Genomic DNA, 21,560 nt, shown 5'->3' with positions numbered 1-21,560 from the left:
TAATCTACATCAACCCGATCAGTCACACACATTCAATTAGAGCCTTGAGCCTGAATTTCATACTCAATCCCCGGCCATAGCCGAAGCCACGCCCCGCCCCGCCCCCTGACCCAGGCCCGCCTGCATTCCGCCGCCCTAACCGGTTTAAGTGGCCAGCACCTCCACCAGCCCTGTCCAGTCCTGGATAGCGGACATTCTCATAGTCAATGGCGCCCCGAGGCCATATCTAAACATCCACCTTCATCCCGTCCCCTTACTTTCATCATCCTGGCACCTTTCCCCGCCTCCTGCCGCAACCCGCCCCCAGTTCCATCCAGTCCGCGATCCCGGCCGGCCCCGCAGCCAATCCGCGCTCTGAATCCAGACGCCAGGTCCATCCCCGCCCAGGCTCCGCCCCCTGGGCCGAATCCCGAGAGCCAAGTCCTCGGCCCACGCGGCCTCGTGAGCACAGGGCCACTGGCGGCGTAAGGGAGGTGAGTGGGCGCGCGGCTGGGCGCTCCGCTGCGGGGTGAGGGTTCCGGGCGGGCGAGCGGGCGGAGTCCGGGGAGCGCGGCCCCGAGGCAGCGAGGAGGGCAGGGGCCCCTGCTGGAGCGGCGCGCCGGGCGGGGCGGGAGCAGAGCCGGGGCCGCGTTTCCTTCAGGCCTCGGCCGAGGCCCGGGGCGGGGTCCCTGCCCCGAGCCCTGGCGGACGGCGGCGGCGGCTGCAGAGGGTCCGCGCGGGAATGACAGCGTGTACTCTGGAGAGAGTGCCACCGAGGTGACTGGCCTTCTAGGGTGGGACCCCGGACCCCGGTCATCGTCTGCCCCGCGGCAGTTTTGGCATTTTGAAGACAGTGTGGGAAGGTAACGCCGTCCCCAGTTCATCCTTAACAGGATTTTTAATAAAAGAGGAAACAGAGGCTGTTAACTTGCCACGTAAGTGAAGCTTAGTGGAATCCGCAGTTTTTAGAGAAAAAAGAAGAGCAGTCCCATCTGCCTCTGGAGTCCGAGCAGCTGCAGGCTCGTGCAGTCGTCTCTCCGGCTCGCGGCCCCGGGGCTGCGCGAGGAGACTTGGGGCAGCCGGCTCCGCTCTCGCCAGGCTGCAGACCAGCCGTCAGAAGGCTTCGCTCACGGTGCGCAGGACCTGAGCCCTGCAGGCCTCCGCCCCTCGGCCGCCCTGCCTCCCTCCGGAGAAAGCCCCTCCCACCTCCTCCCCGTATGCACAGTGGTTGTAAGTTGATCCTGTGGCTTAAGTCCAGTGTTCAAACTTTTACATCTCGCTTTGCTTTGCTTACCTTTTACTCTGAATCTGCCTGCAACAGTTCATCAGTCTTCTCAATATCTGGTCGCTCCAAATATGCCGCGTATCCTTTAAACAGTCTACTCCAATGATTATAAATAGGCAGTTTATTGTTCTACTGATCATGCATATCTGAATATGGAGTTTATCTTATGTATAATATGCCATAATCAGGTTTACTAGGTCACCCTGATTCACAGTTGCCTGATTTTCTTCGCAGAACATTGTTTTTATGGAGAAGCTAGAAAACTATAGTGAAAATATTATTTAGAATTAAAAACCATTTACCTTTTGATTTTCTTCCAACTTTTCAGTGGCATCCAGATTTTTTTTTTTTATTTAGCTTATTGGTGAATATACATTTGGGACGTTAATTGCGTTAGGAAAGTCCTGCTCAAAAAATTGTTTATTTAAAGTACAGAAGAAAAATAGCTGCAGAGGTTCTGAATCTGTATCTAGCAGCCTGCTTAGATTTCTCTGAAGCTGTTTTTTCACTGATGCCCCCACAATTCCTTCCATGATGAGATTACCTAGTGAGACAGTAATGAGGGAGAAGGAAAGAGAGCCCAGATCTGGGTGCTGAGGAGTACCCTCGTTTCATGGTAGGTTGGGGGAGAAGGAAGAGGAAAATGTGGGATTGTAGGATGTTTCTACATACTGTTTCTACGGGCTGTTTCTGGGATGAGACACAGCTTGTCCAGCGGTATCTAAAGCTGCAGATTGCTCCAGGAAAGTGAGAATTGTGAAATGTCTCCTGGATTTAACAATACAGAGGTCAAAATCGACTTGAGAAAGAGCTGCCTCTGTGGAGTAATGAGTATAAAAGTCAGATTGTACTAGGTTGAGTATAGATTGAGGACAAGGAGACAGCTAATAAAATGATACCTTTTTCCTTTTCATTTTTTGCTGAGGAAGATTCACCCTGAGCTAACATCTGTTGCCAGTCTTCCTGCTTTGTTTTTTTAATTTCAGATGCCACCACAGCATGGCCACTGACAGATGAGTCATGTAGATCTGTGCCCGGGAACAAAACCCAGCCCGCCTAAGCGGAGTGCGCCAAACTTAACCACTAGGCTACTGGGGTGGTCCATAAATTGATATCTTTTTAAAAGTTTTGCTTTCGAAAGAAAGTAAGTAACAAGGAAAGTTTTGATTTGAAGAGATGAGCAACAGGGAGGAGAAGGTAGAGTCAAGAGTTTTATTTTTTATCTGTATTTTTTGTTTGTTTTTATTGTTTTTTCAACTGGCAGAGACTTGAGCAAGGGAAGCTGACTGACTCTATAGGAGAAAAAGGTAACAGTCAGTGGAGCAGGGTCTCTGCAGAGGTGGGCGAGAATGAGCTGTGAGTGTGGGAGGGCGGACCATCCTTTTGTAGCAGGGTCACTTCCTTTCTTATAATAGGAAGGAAGATAAAAGGATTTTTTAGGTTTGGTGTTTACCTTGAGAGAGTTCCCATCTGATGCCTTCTGTTTTCTCTGTGAGAGGAAACAAGATCATCTGCTTTGACTAAAGAGGGTTTTAGGTTAGAGTGGTGCGGGGAAAAAAATTAAAATAATCATCCTGGACTATAAGAGAGAATATTGCCTGTCCTCTTAGGGTTTTCGACTGGGCCTGAGAATTAAAGTGACATAAGACAGGAGAAAAGCACACAAATTGATTATAAGTTCTATGTGACACAGAAGATTTCATAAGAAAATGAAGACCCAAAGAAGTGGCAAAACCAAATGCTTTTATACCAGCTTGAACCAAGAGAGACAATTGTGGAAAAGTACCTGAAATGTATGAGGAGGCTAAAGAGGATAAGAATTATTCTAACAAAGTCTGTTTATACAGCCTTCTCAGCCTCAACTCCGTGTCTAAGAATGTCTCTTTTCTCCTGGTACAGGGAGGGCATCTTTCACATGGGAATTTCATCTACTGTTTTCAGGAGAAAGGGTGAGATAAGGATTGCCCCTTTTGCCTCTGCTGCTTTAGCTCAAATTAATCATTAGGCCAAAGTGGCATATTTTGAGATGCATATTCTGCCATCCTTCACCTATAAAATATAGTAGAAATGCTGGAGAGTGTTGGGGGTCAGTTTGAGATTAATGCCCATGAACTTGTGGTGAAACCAGTCGTAGCCTGCGTGACTTTCTCCAGCAGTCCACAGCTTCTGGGACCGTAGGAGAAACAGACTTTAACTGAGTTCATCCAGGGTGAGGATTTTTAAAACAGATGAAAAGACAGACTTGGGGTGGGAGGGGTGGTTAGAGCATTGTCAAGAACCTTATTGGGATGGTAGAACTGGCATCTAAACTGGAAAATAAAAGATGAGGGCTGATTGGGAAAAGGAGAGGCAACCTCTTAGAGATCTTGGTGATATTGAAGAACAGCAATAGTTGGAATAATTACACAAATTGAAAGGACAGTAGTTTATGGTCAAAGAGCAGATTGCTTCAGTTAATTACTTTGGAATTAGACCAGATTGAGGTTATGGCAAAGTGCAGGGTGTGATGGTAGGAGAGAGTGACTAAGGTGAAATGGATTAGAAGCTCAGTGGACATGGGGATGTGTCAGTTGTTGGAAGGGTTATCTCTGAAGACATTGAAATTACCTGGGATGATCACAGTCCTTTGAGTTGAGGAGAAAGCTGTGTGCCTAATGACACAGTCCTTAATGAATGACCAGGCGTTATCACCAGGTCAAAAGAACATCAGTGAGGCAGAGGAGGGAACTAATAATCTTGCAATGGGAAATGGACAGCAAGAGGTAGGTGGGGCGTATAAGAAAAAGCCAACACAGCAGAAGATGGATGTGGTATCTTCAGGGAACAGTAAGGTTTGAGTAAAGCAAGAACCCTGTGAGAACATAAAGTTATAATGGAATTTGCTGATTATGGTGCAGCTGTTTCAAAAGACAAAGTGGAAGGTTTGGAAAGTGGAAAAGAAGTGAAGAGCTGGGTCAGTTGCCAGGTAGTACATTGCATTCAGAGGTAATGTGCTGTAGAAGACAGGTAGGGGAGAGAATGTGGGATTTATGCTTTGGAATTTCCAGATGAAAGCAGGTGGATTTAGTGTCAGTTCCCTAAGGAGAATGGCCTGGTGGCCAGAGGGCATAGCTCACCCTCAGTGGGGTGAAATCTCCCAAGAGCTGCAGTTTGAGGTCATGCTGACCACCCAGTGACTTACAGTACCTTCTGAGATTACCTTCAAACTAATGATTCATTTGTTTTGGAACATGGGGAAACTGAGGTTCAACAAGTCAGTGACTTGTCTGAGGATAGAAACCTGTTTTTAGGGTCTGGCCCCGTGGCCTAGTGGTTAAGTTCGACACACTCAACTTCGGCAGCCCCCTTCGGTTCCCAGGCACAGACATACACCACTCGTCAGTGGCCATGCTATGGCGGCGACCCACATACATATAGAGGAAGACTGGCAACAGATGTTAGCTCAGCAGCAATCTTCCTTGAGCAAAAGAGCAAGATTGGCAACAGATTGTTACCTCAATGCCAATCTTCCTCACACACACACACAAAAAGGCTGATGTGATGTAGAATGGGTAAGAGGCTGTCAATTAAGCTGAGGTTTTATTGACAAGGTGAGGATTTTATATTTCACTTTTTAATAAGCATCCAATATATTGCTTTTCACATCCAGCGCTTTCTGAAGCCTTAACATTTTGGGAACTTAAAGAGATTCATAGCTAGCTTCAGTGGTCCCTTTGAATCCATAGAGTATAGCTCTTTTTCTAAAGTTTAACTATTAGAGATAGAGGAAATGCCATTCACTGACAGAACACTCAGAGTAAAACCCTATGAGATGATTCCGTTTACCTGAACATTTTTAGAAAGCTGAGTTTTCTTCTACTTCTAAGTGGCAGTATAATAATAGAATTTCCTTAGTATATTGAGAAGGAGATCCGATCGGGGGTTACCAGGGAAAAGGGGGGGTGGGGGGAGGGTACGGAGGGGGAAGAGGTGTACCCACAACATGACTAACAAAAATGTACAACTGAAATTTCACAAGCTTGTAATCCATCATAACATTAATAAAAAAAAAAAAATAAATAAATAAATAATAGAATTTCCTATTGCTTTGATCTTCCTCCATTTACCCACGATTGATGATATCCCTACAGGTAGAAAAGTAATTCAGAATGCACGCCTATTATGTAACTGGAATCTATTGAAATGGCTTCCTAGCTATCTATGGAAATGTTGAGGGAAGTATTATTTCAGAAAATAACCTAAGATTCTTTCATATGTTTTTTATATTTATCAAGGACTTAACCATAATCCTTCTAAAATAATTTTTTCTTTCTTTTTTTTTTTCAGTGATGAAGATTGGTCCTGAGTTACCATCTGTTGCCAATCTTCCTCTTTTTCTTTTTTCTCCTCAAAGCCCCAGCACATAGTTGTATATCCTAGTTGTAGGTCATTCTAGTTCTTCTACGTGGGACGCTGCCACAGCATGGCTTGGTGAGCAGTGTGTAGGTCTGTGCCCAGGATCCAAACTGGTGAACCCCGGGCTGCTGAAGCAGAGCACGTGAACTTAACCACTTGCCATGGGACCAGCCCCTCATTTTCTAAATAATCTGTTTCTAAAAACTTTAATTTACTGCTACAGATTGTGCTTTTACTAGTGACTGTTATCCAGACAATTCTGAAATCTGAGTACTTCTTAGATTGAAATATTCTGGATTTTACAGCTGCGAGAAATGGAACTTTTACTTACTGTAGTTTAATGCAGTTGACTAAATAGAGCCTAATTTTTTTAATTCACAGTGTCCTTTCAGATCCCTAGTTTAAAATGGCATATGCATAAATCTGTATAAGGTAATGAGGAGTCTATTAGAATGATTTGAATGATTCTGGTGATGAGATTATATCACAGAAAACACCTAGCAAAAACTTATATCTATATTTTATATAAGCTGGTGGTCTGTCAGTTAGCTGCAGGTGTCTGATAGTGATGTAAATATCACACATTTACTCCTTTTAAACACTTTTCTTTATCCTGTAGCATAGTTTTGGCCCAGAGGAGACTCGGCTCCCTTGAAAGTAGAACTAAATTCCTGAAGACAATTTATTCTTCAAAAATCCTGGGACTCTCTACTTCTGCTGTAGGTATTGCTTAATCACTTACATATTGTACATATTCTGCTATGTCAAAAAAAGATGGAATTTTTCAAATACTTTATAAGTATTTTATGGGAGTGAATATTTCTGTTATGTAAACTGAGGCCGTCTCTTTCATTGGCTAGAACTGACATTCACTGAGCAACTGCTTGCCTGTCTGTATCAGGACTAGTGCTGGGCATTGTGTATTCATTGTCTTATCTTATCTTTACAAAACTTTTCAAGTTAGGAATTGTTATCTTCCTGTTTCACAAATGAGAGAGTGGAAGCTTAGATAGGTTTAGTAACTTGCTCAAGGTCACACAGCTTGTAAGTGGCATAACCAGAATACTACACTCACCTCTGTCTAGTTTGAGAGGTCTAAAGAGCTGGCTCTGTATACTCAAGAAAGGATAGTATAGTGACTATAAGTGCAGGCCCCGTGACTTCCAGTTTATAGGAAATATGGCAGATTGAGGACCAGGTTATGTGACATGGAAAAGCAAACAAATCTAGAATGTGGTTCATAACCACAGGGTGGGTAACTGACCCGTTTTCTTCAACAAGTGGCATGGGGGAAAAGTGGGAGGGAGTGTTTCAGAGGGACTGCTCTGGGACGAAAAGAGGCTTAAGAACCACAACCAGTAACATGATGTGTGGACCTTGTTGAGGGACTTGGTCCAATCAAAGTGTAAAAAGACATTTTTAAAGACAACTGGAGAAATATGAATGTGGATTGAGTATTAGATGATACCAAGGAATTATTATTAATGATATGATAATGACATTGAAGTTGTATAAGAAAATGTCAATATTTTTTAGATATGTATACCAAGTATATTGCTGTAAAATGACTTAAGCTCTCAGATTTGCTTTAGAACTAGTCATCAATAAAAAACAAAAAGAAAAAGGAGAGAGATTAAGCAAAAGAGGCAAATCCTGATAATTTGAATCTAGGTAACATGTATATGAGTGTTTTGTATTATGTTGAATCATATGAACTTGTTATTTTTGTAGGTCAAAAATGGGTGAATGTTGCCAGTTTGAAATTGTTCAACCTAATTGTAATCTCTCAACTTTTATATAGGTTTGAAATTTTTATAAAAACCATCATCAACTTCTTCCTGTACACATAAACACTATAACTTCTACCTTGTAAACGCCTTGAATTCTGTCTCCTCTTGATACCACCCTGACTACCTTGGTCCAGGTCCTCCTCCATGCAGAGAAGTTGGTTGAAGCCAGGCAGTGGGTGCAGTCACGTAGGGTGGTCTCATGAAGCCACAGTACAAAATTGAGGCTGCTTGTGTGCAGAACCATTAGCTGCAGAGCTCTGTTAGAATGTACATGCCCAAGACCCATCATGAGAGAATCTGATTCATCTGGAGTGTATTGCAGGTGATTCTGGATGTACATCCCGGGTAAGAACCACTGACAGTTCATTATTCAAATCTGCAGATTGTCTGGGACAGAATTCAACTCTGTCCATCTTTGACAACCACGTCAGAAAAGTCCCTACTTTCCTATTTATCAGAGTCTTTGCAGTTAAATAGTCACGCAGGTAAATAAGTATTCTTCCTGCTGTTGGGCAAATGATAAAAGCAGATGATCAGTGTATCAAGAGTAGTAGTGATAAGTTTAAATCAAGAAAGGCTTATTAGAACCAGCTAGACTATTTACTGTAAACCTGTTTTTTCACTGGAAAATTCTTCTCATCCATACCATCATTAATATTGAAAACTTACTCTACAAGTTACCTCTGAGGAAGGGAGCATAATGGGGGATGGCTGCACTTTATCTGGATCATTTGCTTTTCTTACCAAAAAAGTTTCATTTTTATTGCTTCTGTAATTTTAAATAAATAATATTTTAAATGTTAAGAAAACAATTACTGCTATAGAGCAAGAAAAGAATAAGAGGCACCCAGGATGAAAATCACTATCTATCCCCTATTTTAGCACTTAGATCTTAAAGGTATAGAAACTGGAAGATAAAATTTATATAATCCTCTGGTGCCACAAAACCAGAGAACAAATTAATAGATAGATGAGAGAGAGACAGGAAGAGAAAGATAGAAGGAAGGAAGGGAAGAAGAAGCATGGAAAGAAGGAAGGAGTCATTGTTTTCGAGAGATCTCATGGAGCGCCAACTCCCACTATCTGATAGTGTCACCCTTTTTTGGTCTAGTCTTCATTTAAGGTTTAGTCATTCAGATTGTAATTCGTAGCCCTTTGGTTTTCTCCTCTTCTTCCATTAATAGCTTCCTGTCTGCTTATCCTTAAAATAGCCTTCCTAAATAGGAATTCTCAGGGAAACTATTCTGTGTGATACTATAATGGTTGGTACATGTAACACATTTACATAGAACACCAAGAGTAAAAGTGATGCGGGCTTGGCAAGCCGAGGAATCCAAAGAAAGATTCTTGGACTCTCAAGGTCTGATAGTAGTGCTCTGTGGGGACCTGAAATTGGCCACCCCAAGATATGTCTCTTTGGCATCAGGATTATTTGAGGCTCATTGCTTTTGATAAACTGGGACAGGCAAGGAGGCTCTGAGGAATGGAACTTGCCCCTTGTTAGGACACGTTTACATTTGTAAGGTAAATCTCTATCTGTAAAAGGTGCCTCCCTCTCTGTACCAGGAAGAAGAAAGGAGATGACCTTCTCTCTAAAAACTCTTAATCAATACCAAAGGCAAGGACTTAAAATCTGCATTTTATTGTGCTAGTCTGGTAACCTCCTGTAACTGACTTCCCTCCCCCTCCCAACTTTGGCATTCCTTAAGGATTAAGCATCTTTCCTTAGGCTAGGAACTGATTGCCGAGCTCACCTGTGACCACCCAGCTCCAGACAATCCACTTGCCTCCTGCTACGCCCACCGAGATAGCAGACCATTACCTGCTGTGTCCATCAAGCACTGTGCCAACAGGGCAATCTTGTGACTATTGTGGGAGGGACATTTCAATCACATGTGAAACACCCCGTTTGGGGGCTATATAACCACTCTGTGCACCCCACTTCTTCGGTGCCCTTTCTTCCTTCGGGAAGAAAGGCCCCGGGCCATGGTTCCTCATAAAGTTTTGGTAATTTTCTCTTGCTATTCTGTCTCATGTGAATTTAATTCGTTCTCCAGCTAGAAGAACCCCCATTTGGGGAGAGGAAATGTCCTCCTCCCCTACAGCTCTTTTTTCTTTTTCTTTTTTTTTTTTAAAGATTTTATTTTTTTCCTTTTTCTCCCCAAAGCCCCCTGCTACATAGTTGTATATTCTTCGTTGTGGGTCCTTCTAGTTGTGGCATGTGGGACGCTGCCTCAGCGTGGTTTGATGAGCAGTGCCACGTCCGCGCCCAAGATTCGAACCAACGAAACACTGGGCCACCTGCAGCTGAGCGCACGAACTTAACCACTCAGCCACGGGGCCAGCCCCAGTGCTCTTTTTTTCAGAGAATAGCATGAAGTAGCATGGGACAGGACCCATGGGCAGTGAAGAGCTGCAATGGGTTGAGGTAGGGCTAAATTTATAAGGCATAGGTATGTGAGTTATCTCTTTACAAGATAAAGGAAAGATTATGTTTTAAAAAAAAGTCATTAAAATGGTAATCGCGCATGTGGGGTCTGGTTATTGGGTGGGCCTATAACTTTGGATAAGAATCAGATCGGATCAGGTCAGGACATCCTATGCTGCCTGGAGGATGATATAGATTGGTATGTAGGGCAGGATGCCTTGAGCTTTTCTTCCTGGGGCAGCCTTGATCCTCATCAAAACCTAAATATAAACTGTGGGTGCTGGGTGATAATGATGTGACAGTGTTGCTTCATCTATTTTAACAAATGGATTACTCTGAGGGGATGTTGGCTGGGGAGTCTGTGGGGGTGGCAGGGGGGTATTATGGGAATAATTCTCTGAACTTTATGCTCAATTTTGCCGTGAACCTAAAACTGCTCTAAAAAATTGCCTATTATTATTTTTTTTTTAAAAAAGGTCTTCTTGAATTTACATGCCCACCAGAAAAGCACAAAAACATTTATTATATAGCAATTAGGACAAAAACTTTCCCTTCTCCTTCAATCTGTCCTTCCCTAAAGAAATCACAGCCCTCTTTTTTGATGTGAAAAACGTTATCTGTTGTAGATTTAGTCCATACCCACATCCTCTTACCTGCTTTGGTGTTGTCAACACAAAGAATCCATAACCAACCTATAAATCAAAATTGGGGTGAGTTTATTATGAACCAGAGTGAGAATTATAACCTGGGAAGGCCTGGAAGGCATTCTGGAGGAGGTTGGTTTTCAGTACAGTCTTATATCTTTGTAGAAGGAAGAACATACATTAAACACACCCAGGATAAGTTTTCATCAAATTTTCAAAGAGATATTCAGTTGCAAATTAGCAGGTCAACATGACCATGATGTCAACAAAGGGACTAATCCAGGCGTTACCAATAGAGGGGAGGAAGGGAAGTATGCATTCTTTGCTTTAATGGTTAAGCTGATGTACAATGTATGTTTGATAGGCCATAAGCCAGGCTTTTTTAATTGAATCAGTTTTGAATGGGAATAGTTACCCCATATACCTCCATACGTGAAAATCTCTCGTCAGTGTAAAGTTACAGTCATTCATCCTTAATAGCAGGGATACCTTCTGAGAACTGTTAGGCGATTTTGTCTTTGTGCAAATATCAGAGTGTACTTACACAAACCTAGATGGTACAGCATAGTACACTCCTAGGTTATATGATACTAATCTTACGGGACCCCTGTCATATATGGGGTCTGTTGTTGTCCAAAACATAATTATGCAGTGCACGATTGTCTTCAACCTTCTTGTATCTAAGAGAATCTTTTCCACTATGAATTTAACTCATTTAATCATCATAACAATTGCATGGAGTAGGCATTCATTTTCCTTTTTAATAAATGAGGAAACATTTCAGTAACCTGCCTACTATCACACAGGAGTTTTGTTATTTAAGTTTGAACTAAGATCTCCCTAGCTTGAAAGCTCTTTGCATTAAACAAGCTTGAATATTTTAATTTTAATTAGAATGTAGGCATCTATTACAGAGCACAGAGCTTGGCAGGTCTGTGAGGGACTGTGTACAGGCTCGCCCCAAATCTTGCTTTACACCTCTTCTTGGTTTAATTGCCTGGCAGAAAGTACCTGCCTGTCAGTCTCCAACCCTAATTTCTATGAGCTATTCTGATTGGTTTGGGGGTGGGGGAAGGTGAATCGGATTACACAGTCTAGAAACCCAGAAGGGCTCACTTCTGTGAATTTGAGTGGGGGCAGTAAACTCACTGCCTACCAGCTTACTCACATCAGATCTTTGCTTGAACTCAGTTTTCAAAGAGAATAAATCAGACTGTTTTTTTCTTGACCTGACTCTCTTTCCAGGTATTCCGGCTGCATATTTACCTGTTCTGTCAGATCTCAAGGTTAGAGAAACCCATGTTTCCAATGTTAAAAAACAAAATTCATCTGAGTAAATTTTAAAGATCTTGTTGGCTTTATTCAGTGATTCTGGAGTCGGGCAGCGTCCCATCTAGCAGGTAGAAAGGAGCTCTGAGGAACTGTGCAAAATGAAAGACTTTTATAGGCAGAAGGAAGTGGGAACAAAGAAGGTAGACGAGCAAAAAGTGGATTGATTATGGCAAGGTCACCTTTTTGTTTTATTGATAGGAGAGAACAAAGCAGAAGTTATAACCAGTTCAAAGGAAAAGTTGAAAAGCACAAATTTATATGCAGTGGAGAAATTGAATGCAAATAAAGTCAAAACTGGTTTTTGCACAGGGTGGAGGGAAGTCCATCAAAACTCTAGGAGCAAAGTTTGCATGCCTGTCAGTTACCTTGGTTTACAAAGGTGCAAATGAGTCAAAGACCAGCGCTAGCCCTGCCAGAATCAGCCCTGTAAGGGTGTGCTATAGCCACTGCTTAGTTTTCCATTGAAGTACACATATTTTCCTACAATATATTATCTCTCAGAGGGGATCAAAATTCCTGCCCCTTCACTCATTTGTTTAGTCAACAAGTATCAAATAACTACAACATATCAGGCACAGTAATTATAAAGTAAAGCAACTAAACATGTGTCGCTTAAAAGTTCCAGGTAGGGGACCCGCCTGGTGGCGCAGCAGTTAAGTTCGCACATTCCGCTTCGGCAGCCGGGGGTTTGCCGGTTCGGATCCCAGGTGTGGACGTACACACTGCTTGTCAAGCCATGCTGTGGCAGGCATCCCACATATAAAGTAGAGGAAGATGGGCATGGATGTTCTCTTGGGGCCAGTCTTCCTCAGCAAAAAAAGAGGAGGATTGGTGGCAGATGTTAGCTCAGGGCTAATCTTCCTCCAAAAAAAAAAAAGAAATAAATTTAAAAAAAAAGAGAGGAAAGTTCCAGGTAAATATGTGCTCCTCTGAGTTCATTATGATTGGATTTTTCTGTCCCTACTTTGCATGTCCACTTCTGAGTTTTACTTTCAGTTCTTCTACCATTACAGGTACATTCTGTTGTTTTCCTATGCCATCTAGTGGCGAAAGAATGTAATTTGTCTGGCTTTTTGGATATATAGTCACACCTTGGAAAACATCTAAAATCTATGAGATAGTTCTGTTAATATCTGCTTGCTTGAGGAGCATTTTGTCCAAAGGGAGAAAAAAGACATGATTTTCGAGTACCCTGGCAGCTCTTTTTTTTCAGTTTTTAAAGAATCTTTAATTTTTTCATAGAGTTTATTTTCTTGGAGCATTATAGGTTCAGAGCAAAATTGAGCAGTTCCCATTTACTCACTGCCCCTACATATGCATAGCCTCCCCCGTTATCCACATCCCCCACCAGACTGGTACATTTGCTACAAACAGTGAACCTACACTGACACATCATTGTCACCCCAAGTCTATAGTTTATGTTAGGGTTCACGGTTGGTGGTGTACATTCTGTGGGTTTTGAGAAACGTATAATGACATGAATCTGCCTTTATAGTATCATACAGAATAGTTTCACTGCCCTAAAAGTCCTCTGTCTACCTATTCATCCCTCCTCCCCCTAACTCCTGGAAACCACTGATCTTTTCACTGTCTCCATGATTTTGCCCTTTCTAGAATGTATATAGTTGGAGTCATAAAGTATGTAGCCTTTTCAGATTGGCTTCTTTTACTTTGGAATATGCATTTAAGGTTCCTCCATGTCTTTTCAAAGCTTGATAGCTCATTTCTTTTTAGCACTGAATAATATTCCGTTGTCTGGATGTACGACAGCTTATTTATCCATTCACCTACGGAAGGACCTCTTGGTTGCTTCCAAGTTTTGGCAATTATGAATAAAGCTGCTATAAACATCCATGTGTAGGATTTTATATGGACATAATTTTTCAACTCTTTTGGGTAAAATACCAAGGAGTTGATTGCCAGATTGTACATGTACAGTAAGAGTACCTTCTAAATAAAAGTCTTGGGGCTGGCCCCATGGCCTAGTGGTAAGTTTGGCACACTCTATTTTGGCAACCCAGGTTCAGTTCCCAGGCACAGACCTACACCACTCAGCAGTGGCTATGCTGTGGCAGTGACCCACACACAAAATAGAGGAAGATTGTCAACAGATGTTAGCACAGGGTGAATCTTCCTCAGAAATAAATAAATAAAAGTCTTTTGTAAGATATAGGTGTTGTAAATACTTTCTCTCATTTTGTGACTCATCTGACAACTATTTAAGAGATATTTCAGCCCACTGAATGGTATTGTGGAGGATGAAAGTAGACAACTTTTTCCTCTACCCTCCTAGGTTTTCTAGCTGAGGCCTTGAGAATTAGACTGACAAAAAGACAGATTAAAACAAGAGTAAAAACAGATTTCATTAACATGTGCATTGCACATAATAAACACAGGAGAACTCAGTTATGAGTGACTCAAAGGGGTGGTAAGAACTTGGGCTTCTATAGCAACTTAACAAAGAGCAGTAAATTTGTAGAGAAGTGACAAGACAAAGGAAAAGGAGTTTAGGAGTGAAAGGTAGGGTTGTTTTAATAAGCTTGATTGTATAGATTCCTCTGGTGCTGTCTCAGCTGATAAGAGTCTAGAAATGTCTTTGGTGATTAAAAATGTCCTGCCTACCCTAGTAGAGAGGAGGAGGCAGAGTTTTTCTTGTGTCTGCTGCTTATTACCTTTAGCTCAAAATGTCCTTATATGAAAGTGGCATATTTTGGGGTGACTTAAGCTGATTTCTTAGAATAGCGTAATATATTTTTTTAAGTCAAGCAATATTTGAGTGTTCACCATGTGCTACTGCACTAAGCATTTTTATGATATCTCATCCTTGTAACTGTCCTATATTGTAAGTACCATTTTTATCTCCAATTTACCGATAAGGAAATGTAGGTTTAGAAGGGTTTAGTAATTTTCTTTACTCAGACTGTTAATGCTTTTCATCACTGTACTGTAGGTCCCTAAGCAAGATTATTGTTAATTCAATAAGTATATTTTACTGAGAATCTAATATATTAATATAAAGATTTAGATATATGTGCAAATATATGTATACTTTTTTTCTAGGCTACCTGAAAGATATGAGAAATGAGACAAAGTTCAGGTTCTAAAAGAAAACCTAAACACAGACATGTGCACACGTACCATCGAAACTGGGAAGGTAGAAGGAAAGAGATCTAGGGGAGAACAGGGGAAGAAAAGATTAATGGTAACTGGGGATCTGAGAACATTCCTTAGACATTCGATCTAATGTATATCTTGTTGGGTAGACTGTGCTTAAATAGGTGGATGCATTAGTTTGCTGTGGCTGCTATAAAAAATTACCCCAAACTTGACAGCTTAAAACAACAGAAATGTCTTCTGTCACAGTTCTGGAGACCAGAATCCAAAATCAAGGCGTCAGGAGGGCCACACTCCCTCCAGAGGCTCTAGGGGCGAATCCATTCCTTTCCTCCTCCAGCTCCAGCTTCTGGTGGCTGCAGGCATTCCTTGGCTTATGGTCACATCACTCTAATCTTTATTTATGGCCAGCATCTTCATATCTCTCTCTGCTCCATCTTCGAGGGGCCTTCTCTGTGTGTGTTTAGACTCCCTCTGCCTCCCTCTTATAAGGATACCTGTTATTACATTTAGGGCCCACCTGGATAATTCAAAGTAATCTCCCCATCTGAAGATCCTTGATTTAGGGGCCAGCCCCATGGCCGAGTGGTTAAGTTCATGTGCTCCGCTTCGGTGGCCCAGGGTTTTGCTGGTTCGAATCCTGGGCGCGGACATGGCACTGCTCATCAGGCCATGCTGAGGCAGCGTCCCACATAGCACAACCAGAGGCACTCACAGCTAGAATATACAACTATGTACTGGGGGGATTTGGGGAGAAGAAGAAGGGAAATTAAAAAAAGAAGAAAAAAGATTGGCAACAGATGTTGACTCAGGTGCCAATCTTTAAAAAAAAAAAATCCTTCATTTAATCACATCTATTAGGATATGAGGGTATGTGTTGCCATATAAGGTCACTTTCACAGGTTCCAGGGATTAGGATGCAGATATCTTTGGGGAGATCATTTCTGAGCCTACTACATTGGGGATGATGGAGAAGATCATATCAAACAGGAAAGAACTCAACGAAAATTATGGGAACTAGACACACCCTATCAGAGAATGGCAGGTGGTCCTCTGCTATCGAATCACTTTATGTAACAGGGTGCCTGGTCGGGGAGAAGGCTGGACATAGATTCAGGGACTTGAATGGCAGGCTGGAATTTGAATTCCAATCCATAGATTTGAGGAGTCACTGGAGATTTGAGAGCAAGATAGTAGCAACCCCTAATCTGTGTTTTACATACATAACTCTGGAGCACTGCAAATGATGGATTAGAGTCAGTATACCATTGAAGTAATTCAAGATGAGGATAACTAAGAGGTAGGATTTCATCCACGTGTTCAGAAAACACTTTTGAACACATTACCTCCCATACCCCATTGTAGGGACTGGAGATACGGCTCTGAAGAAGACAAGTCCTTGTTTTCTGAGGTTTTCATTTTAGTGAGAGAGTCAGATAATTAACAAGATCAACAATTTCAAATAGTAGTGAATGTCGTAAGAAACATCAATAGACAAACATGCTAAAATTCTCAGTGGTGTTAGTAGGAGAGAAGGGATGGCTAATGCTAAGGCAGCCCTCTCTGAGAAAGTTCTGTTTCAGTAGAGAGCGTATTGAATAGAACAACGTAAGGAGCCAGCCATGATGTGTAGATCTAAAAGAAGGGCATTCCAGGCAGAGGACACAGTGATTGCAAAGGCTGTTATGTCAGTTAGCTCATATCAGTAAACATTTCATTCTCACTCATGTTACCTGTAGGCTACGAGTCAGTTGTGGCTGTGCTTCAGGTTGCAGCTCTGCTCTATGTGTCTTCTTATCCCAGGATCCAGGCTAAAGGAGTAGCCCCGACATGAGACATGGTCTTCTCCTAGTAGAAGAGAGAAGAATGAGAGACCAGGCAAAACCACGCAACGGCGTTTAAAGCTTCTCCTTGACATAGTGTATGTCACATTCATTCACATGTCATTGACCAGAGCAAATCACGTGGCCAATCTCACCTACTGGAAAGGAGGAGTGAATAATTATATAGAGTAATATAATCTACGACACTTGGGAACAAACCTGTAGCATTTAAGGCATAGAAAGAAAAAAGGCTCGATGAGAATGGGGAATCTTGGTCTGTTTCGCTCACTGATATATCCCAAGCAGAAAAGTGCCTTGCACATTGTAAGTATTCAGTAAATAAGTGTTGCATGAATGAATGAAAGCCAGTGTGGTTAGGCTATAAGTGAGACATGAGATTGCAGTCACTAGTAATCAATGAGTTGGCATGTAAGAGGAAACTTAATTTCACCCTTACCTTAGAATTTAGTTCTCCAGTCAGCTTTTCGCCCAACTCTGTTCAAGCAATAGGAGCCTGGGCTCCATACCTTCAGCTCTCTGTAGAGGCAGAGTGTCCACACCACTCTCCCTATTAGACTTCCCATTTAGAGAGACTTTCACAGACTGCTGTGGCCTGAGATGTTCCCTCCTTCTAAGGACAGCATTTCCTCCTGTTTTTCTGAAAGATACTCTTTTCCTCATTCCAACCATGTGTTTCAATAGGTGCTGGTATATTTATCGAGATACTCTCCAGGGGCATTGACAGGTTCCAGCTCAGGGAGCACACCTGGAAGGGCCGGGGCTTGGGGAGTCAGGTCTGGACCATTTTTTGACTGGGTGGTGAGCACATTAAAGACATCATCAAAAAAAAAGACATCATCATTTGGTCAATCATCTCTACACTTCTGACAGTCTTACTCTACGCTGTTTTCTGTAATATTTTTTCATCATACTCTTAATAACCATTTTAATATAGCACTTTTTAAATTTGGGAGGAAATGCCAGTTTGTTAGCCAAGGCTGGGCCATTCAGAGCTCTTCTGTAGAAGTTTTGAAGCTGGACCCAGAGAAAGCAACTCTTAGTTCCTCTATGGTGGTGAAAGTGTGAAGAATGACTGTGTCTTGCCTCATGTGGAGAAAGGCTAAGATTGGGTAGAGACATAGATGAAGCAGAGTCCTAGTGAGATTCAGGTCTCTGGTTTCACATACTCTTGAGCCTGACTGTACTTCTCTCCTTGTCATGCTGACATGAGCTTTCTAATAAGTTCTTTTCACCTAAACTCTCAGATTGAGTCTCTGTCTGTATGACTAAGAGATCTGGTTAACACAGCTTTGGAGCTTCAAAGGATCTATGCACTGGAATGTTTCTTACCCTCAAAGCTGGGAAAGAGTATAACAGTTTCTTTTTAGTCATGTTGGGAACAATCAAATTTCTAGGAAACTCTCAAACTGGTAATGGGTCAATAAATTACCTTTCCAAAGGGAAAATGCACAAAGTTTCTTTTTAAAATCTATATTTAAACAAAAAAGACATCTAGGAAGTGGTGTAATGCTAAGGAATACCCAAACAATCAGGGAATGAATGAGTAAAGTGATCATGAACAACCTGAAGTACTACCTACTAATTAAAAGTGAAAATTTTATGATGACTAAGAAAACTCATAAAATGTTTGATCCTCTGGAGAGAAAAGGCAAAATATATAAAAACATTACAAATGATTACAACTATACATATCTAACTCATAGCTCTAGAAGGTAATGGATGTCTTGGCTACCCCAGCAGCCGGGCACCATATTAAAGGAGTGCCCATTATGCAGGTGCTCACTTTCTGCCCCAGCCTAGTCTTGAAGTAGCTGAGGCTTTTGGCTTCTCACGCCCGATTCTTCACATATCCAACCACTAGCTGTGCTATTTCTGTTTCTGGCCTCGTCTTGCAGTCTTTTATCTTTTTTAGACCTGACTTATAGCCTGTCTTGATTTATCAGCCTCGATTTCCCCCGCTTCAACCCGCCATTTGGGAAAACGTTCTGCACTGTCGTATCCCACCTGAATGTGTCAGGTCTCACAGGCAGAGTCCTCAAAATATATGCCATTGGAACTTAGTATGCTGGGGTTCTAGGATACTGGGGAGTATTTCTTTTTTTCATCTTTCCAAACTGTCGTTGTTCCAGCACTATTGCAGTAAACATTTTAAAAGACTTAATAACAATAAGCTTTTTCTCATCTCCACCAGGAGTGGCATCTACTGTTGATTCTGTAGAACTGCATTTTTCAGCCTCAAAAAAAAAACAGATGTGCTGATTATTTCACTAGCAGTTTTGTGTTTGTAACATAGCAGGACAGTATATGAATGCCAGGCGTTAGCCTACCTGGGAGCAGAAGCCACTTCATGGAGTTAGCTGGTCCAGAAATTGTATGGACCCTATAGAATTAGACTCCTGGGCTCGTACTTAATTCCCCATGGGATTCCAGGTTTATTTCCTAATACTGGATCCACTCTGAAAAGCAATTCTTAGACAGTGAGCATTTGCACCTACTGCAGAATCTTGACATCTTTGGACGTTGTAGGGTGTCTTACACATTTTCACCACTTACTCATTTCCTCGGGCTGCCTTAACAAAGTACCACAAACGAAGTGGCTTAAAGAACAAAAATGTATTATCTCAGTTTGGGATGCTAGAAGTCCAAGATCAAGGTGTTGCCAGGGCTGGTTCCTTCTGAGGGAAGTGAGGAAGAATCTGTTCGTCACCTCTCCCCTAACTTCTGGTGGTTTGCCGCAATGTTTGGCGTTCCTTGACTTGTAGCAGCATCACCTCCATCTTCATCTTCAAGTGGCGTTCTCCCTGTATGGCAGTCTGTCTCCGAATTTCTCCTTTTTATAAGTATACCAGTCGTCTTGGATTAGGGCCCACCCTAATACCCTCAACTTATAACATTGCAGTGAACCTATTTCCAAATAAAGTCACATTCTGAGGTACTAGGTGTTAACAGTTCACCATGTGAACTTTGGGGGAACAGAACTGAACCCATAATAACCACCTATCTCATTATACCTCTAGGCTTCATTTCTGCCATGTCGATGTCAGGCTTAGCCATGGAATTGCTCAATGTGAGTAGAAGTGAGGTGTGTACAACTAAGCAGAAACTTTTAAGAATTTTTTTCCCTCTACTATGAAACTGGCAGTGCTCCAGATAAGGCAGTTTCATCAGTCTGTGTCTCAGAGTGACAGTGACATGGAACACCGCAGCAGCTGACCCTCAGTGGATGTGTAGCATGAAAAAGAAAGAAACTTTTATGATTTTAAGCTGCCAATATTTTAGGGTCATTTGCTGTTGAAGTATAAAGTAACTCAAGCTGACTGAAACAATAAGTACCTCACATAACTTAAGCTAATTAACGCCATAACTTCATTCCTAATGTGTGTGGTTTTTTCACTTACTCATCAGATGTTTGTTGAAAACTTGCCATGTGCTAGACGTAATACTCTGTGTTACTCTGCAATGGTTAATTTTATGTGTCAACTTGGCTAGGCCATGATACCCAGATACTTGGTCAAACACCAGTTTAGATGTCTCTGTGAAGGTATTTTTCAGATGAGATTAACGTTTAAATCAGTAGACTTTAAGCAAATTACCCTCCGTAATGTGGGTAGGCCTGATCCAATCAGTTGAAGGCCTTAAGAGACTGAGGTTCCCCCAGGAAGAGGGAATTCTGCTTCCAGACTGCCTTCAGACTCAAGCTGCAGCATCAGCTCTTCCTTGGGTCTCCAGCCTACTGGACAGCTCTGCAGATCTTGAAATGCCAGCCCGTGTAAATCGCAGGAGCCAATTCCTTAAAATATATCAGTGTGTGTATATATATGAATACATTTTATTATATATAATATATAAATATTATATATACACATACACATCCTGTTGGTTCTGTTTCTGTGGAGAAACCCGATTACTAGAGACACAGATCAGTGAACAAACTAGACAAAGTCCTCATAGAGCTTATGGTCTAAGGGAGGATACAGACAAACAGAGAAATTACAATGATGTGTAGTAAATACTGGAAAGTATTCCATGTAATAGGAGCACATAGGAAGGAGGAGCATCGAACTCTGTCATGGGGAATCAGAGAAGGCTTTCTGGAGGAAATAGGGCTAACTTGAGAACTGCAGGTGGCAGGTGGACTAGGGGTTAGCCAAGGCCTGGGACAGGGTGGTGGGGACCAGGGATTAGGTTGAGTAGAGAACATGCATTGTCAACAGGGGCGGTGTTGCCCCCAAGGGGAAGAAAATTGTGCTTGGCAGGTGAAATGAACCTTAACTTTACAATGTTCTGTGACTATGTAGAGCTCAATTTTATCTGACAAAATTTTATCCTGTAATATTTAATGGGGGATGATTAGGGAAAAAGTCTACAATGTCTCCTTGGGGGGCAGTGATGAAAAAGAGGTTGAGAAACATGGGTAAAGAAAGACCACTAAGGTAGAGGAATGATCACGTGTGAAGCTACAGAAATGAGAGGGAGCATGGAGTATTGGGAATAGTAGAATGTTTGAGGCACAGTGTTGGGAGGGAGCAGAGGCAGGGAGAGTACCGAGAGAAGAGGCTCTTCTAGACACAAATTTTAAAATTACATCTGAAAATGCATTGTGACCTCAATTATCTAAGTACTTTAAGTAAACTTGGATTGGATGTCTAAATTCTTGACTGCAGACTGTGCTCACCTTTTTGTATATGAATCTGTTCTTTGTGTTTGTAGTCACATATGAATGAATCATTAAGTTTTTAACGTTTTTCT

The 21,560-nt window shown here is 41.9% G+C and overlaps 1 protein-coding gene across 7 annotated transcripts in view; it reads left to right on the top strand.

The window, feature by feature from the left end:
• Positions 1-407: 407 nt before the first annotated feature.
• Positions 408-21,560, top strand: part of KYAT3 (kynurenine aminotransferase 3) — a 55,258-nt gene continuing 34,105 nt past the window's right edge. The window contains exons 1-2 of one of the 7 annotated variants that reach the window (XM_046645416.1): positions 446-473; positions 6,279-6,378. Coding sequence is in view for 3 of the 7 variants with exons in the window: in XM_046645410.1 (XP_046501366.1) it covers positions 3,056-3,213; positions 6,279-6,378 (258 nt within the window). In the remaining 4 variants the exon portion in view is untranslated. Of the gene's footprint in view, positions 474-539; positions 1,210-2,442; positions 2,462-2,628; positions 3,214-3,997; positions 4,027-5,674; positions 5,735-6,278; positions 6,379-21,560 lie in introns of those variants that run through there. The other 6 variants (XM_046645414.1, XM_046645415.1, XM_046645410.1 and 3 more) reach the window with 6 other exon arrangements.

This window comes from Equus quagga, chromosome 18 (genome assembly GCF_021613505.1).
Source record: "Equus quagga isolate Etosha38 chromosome 18, UCLA_HA_Equagga_1.0, whole genome shotgun sequence".
Lineage (NCBI taxonomy): Eukaryota > Metazoa > Chordata > Mammalia > Perissodactyla > Equidae > Equus > Equus quagga.
The sequence above is the reverse complement of the archived record's forward strand: the minus strand, read 5'-3'. Positions and strand labels throughout refer to the sequence as shown.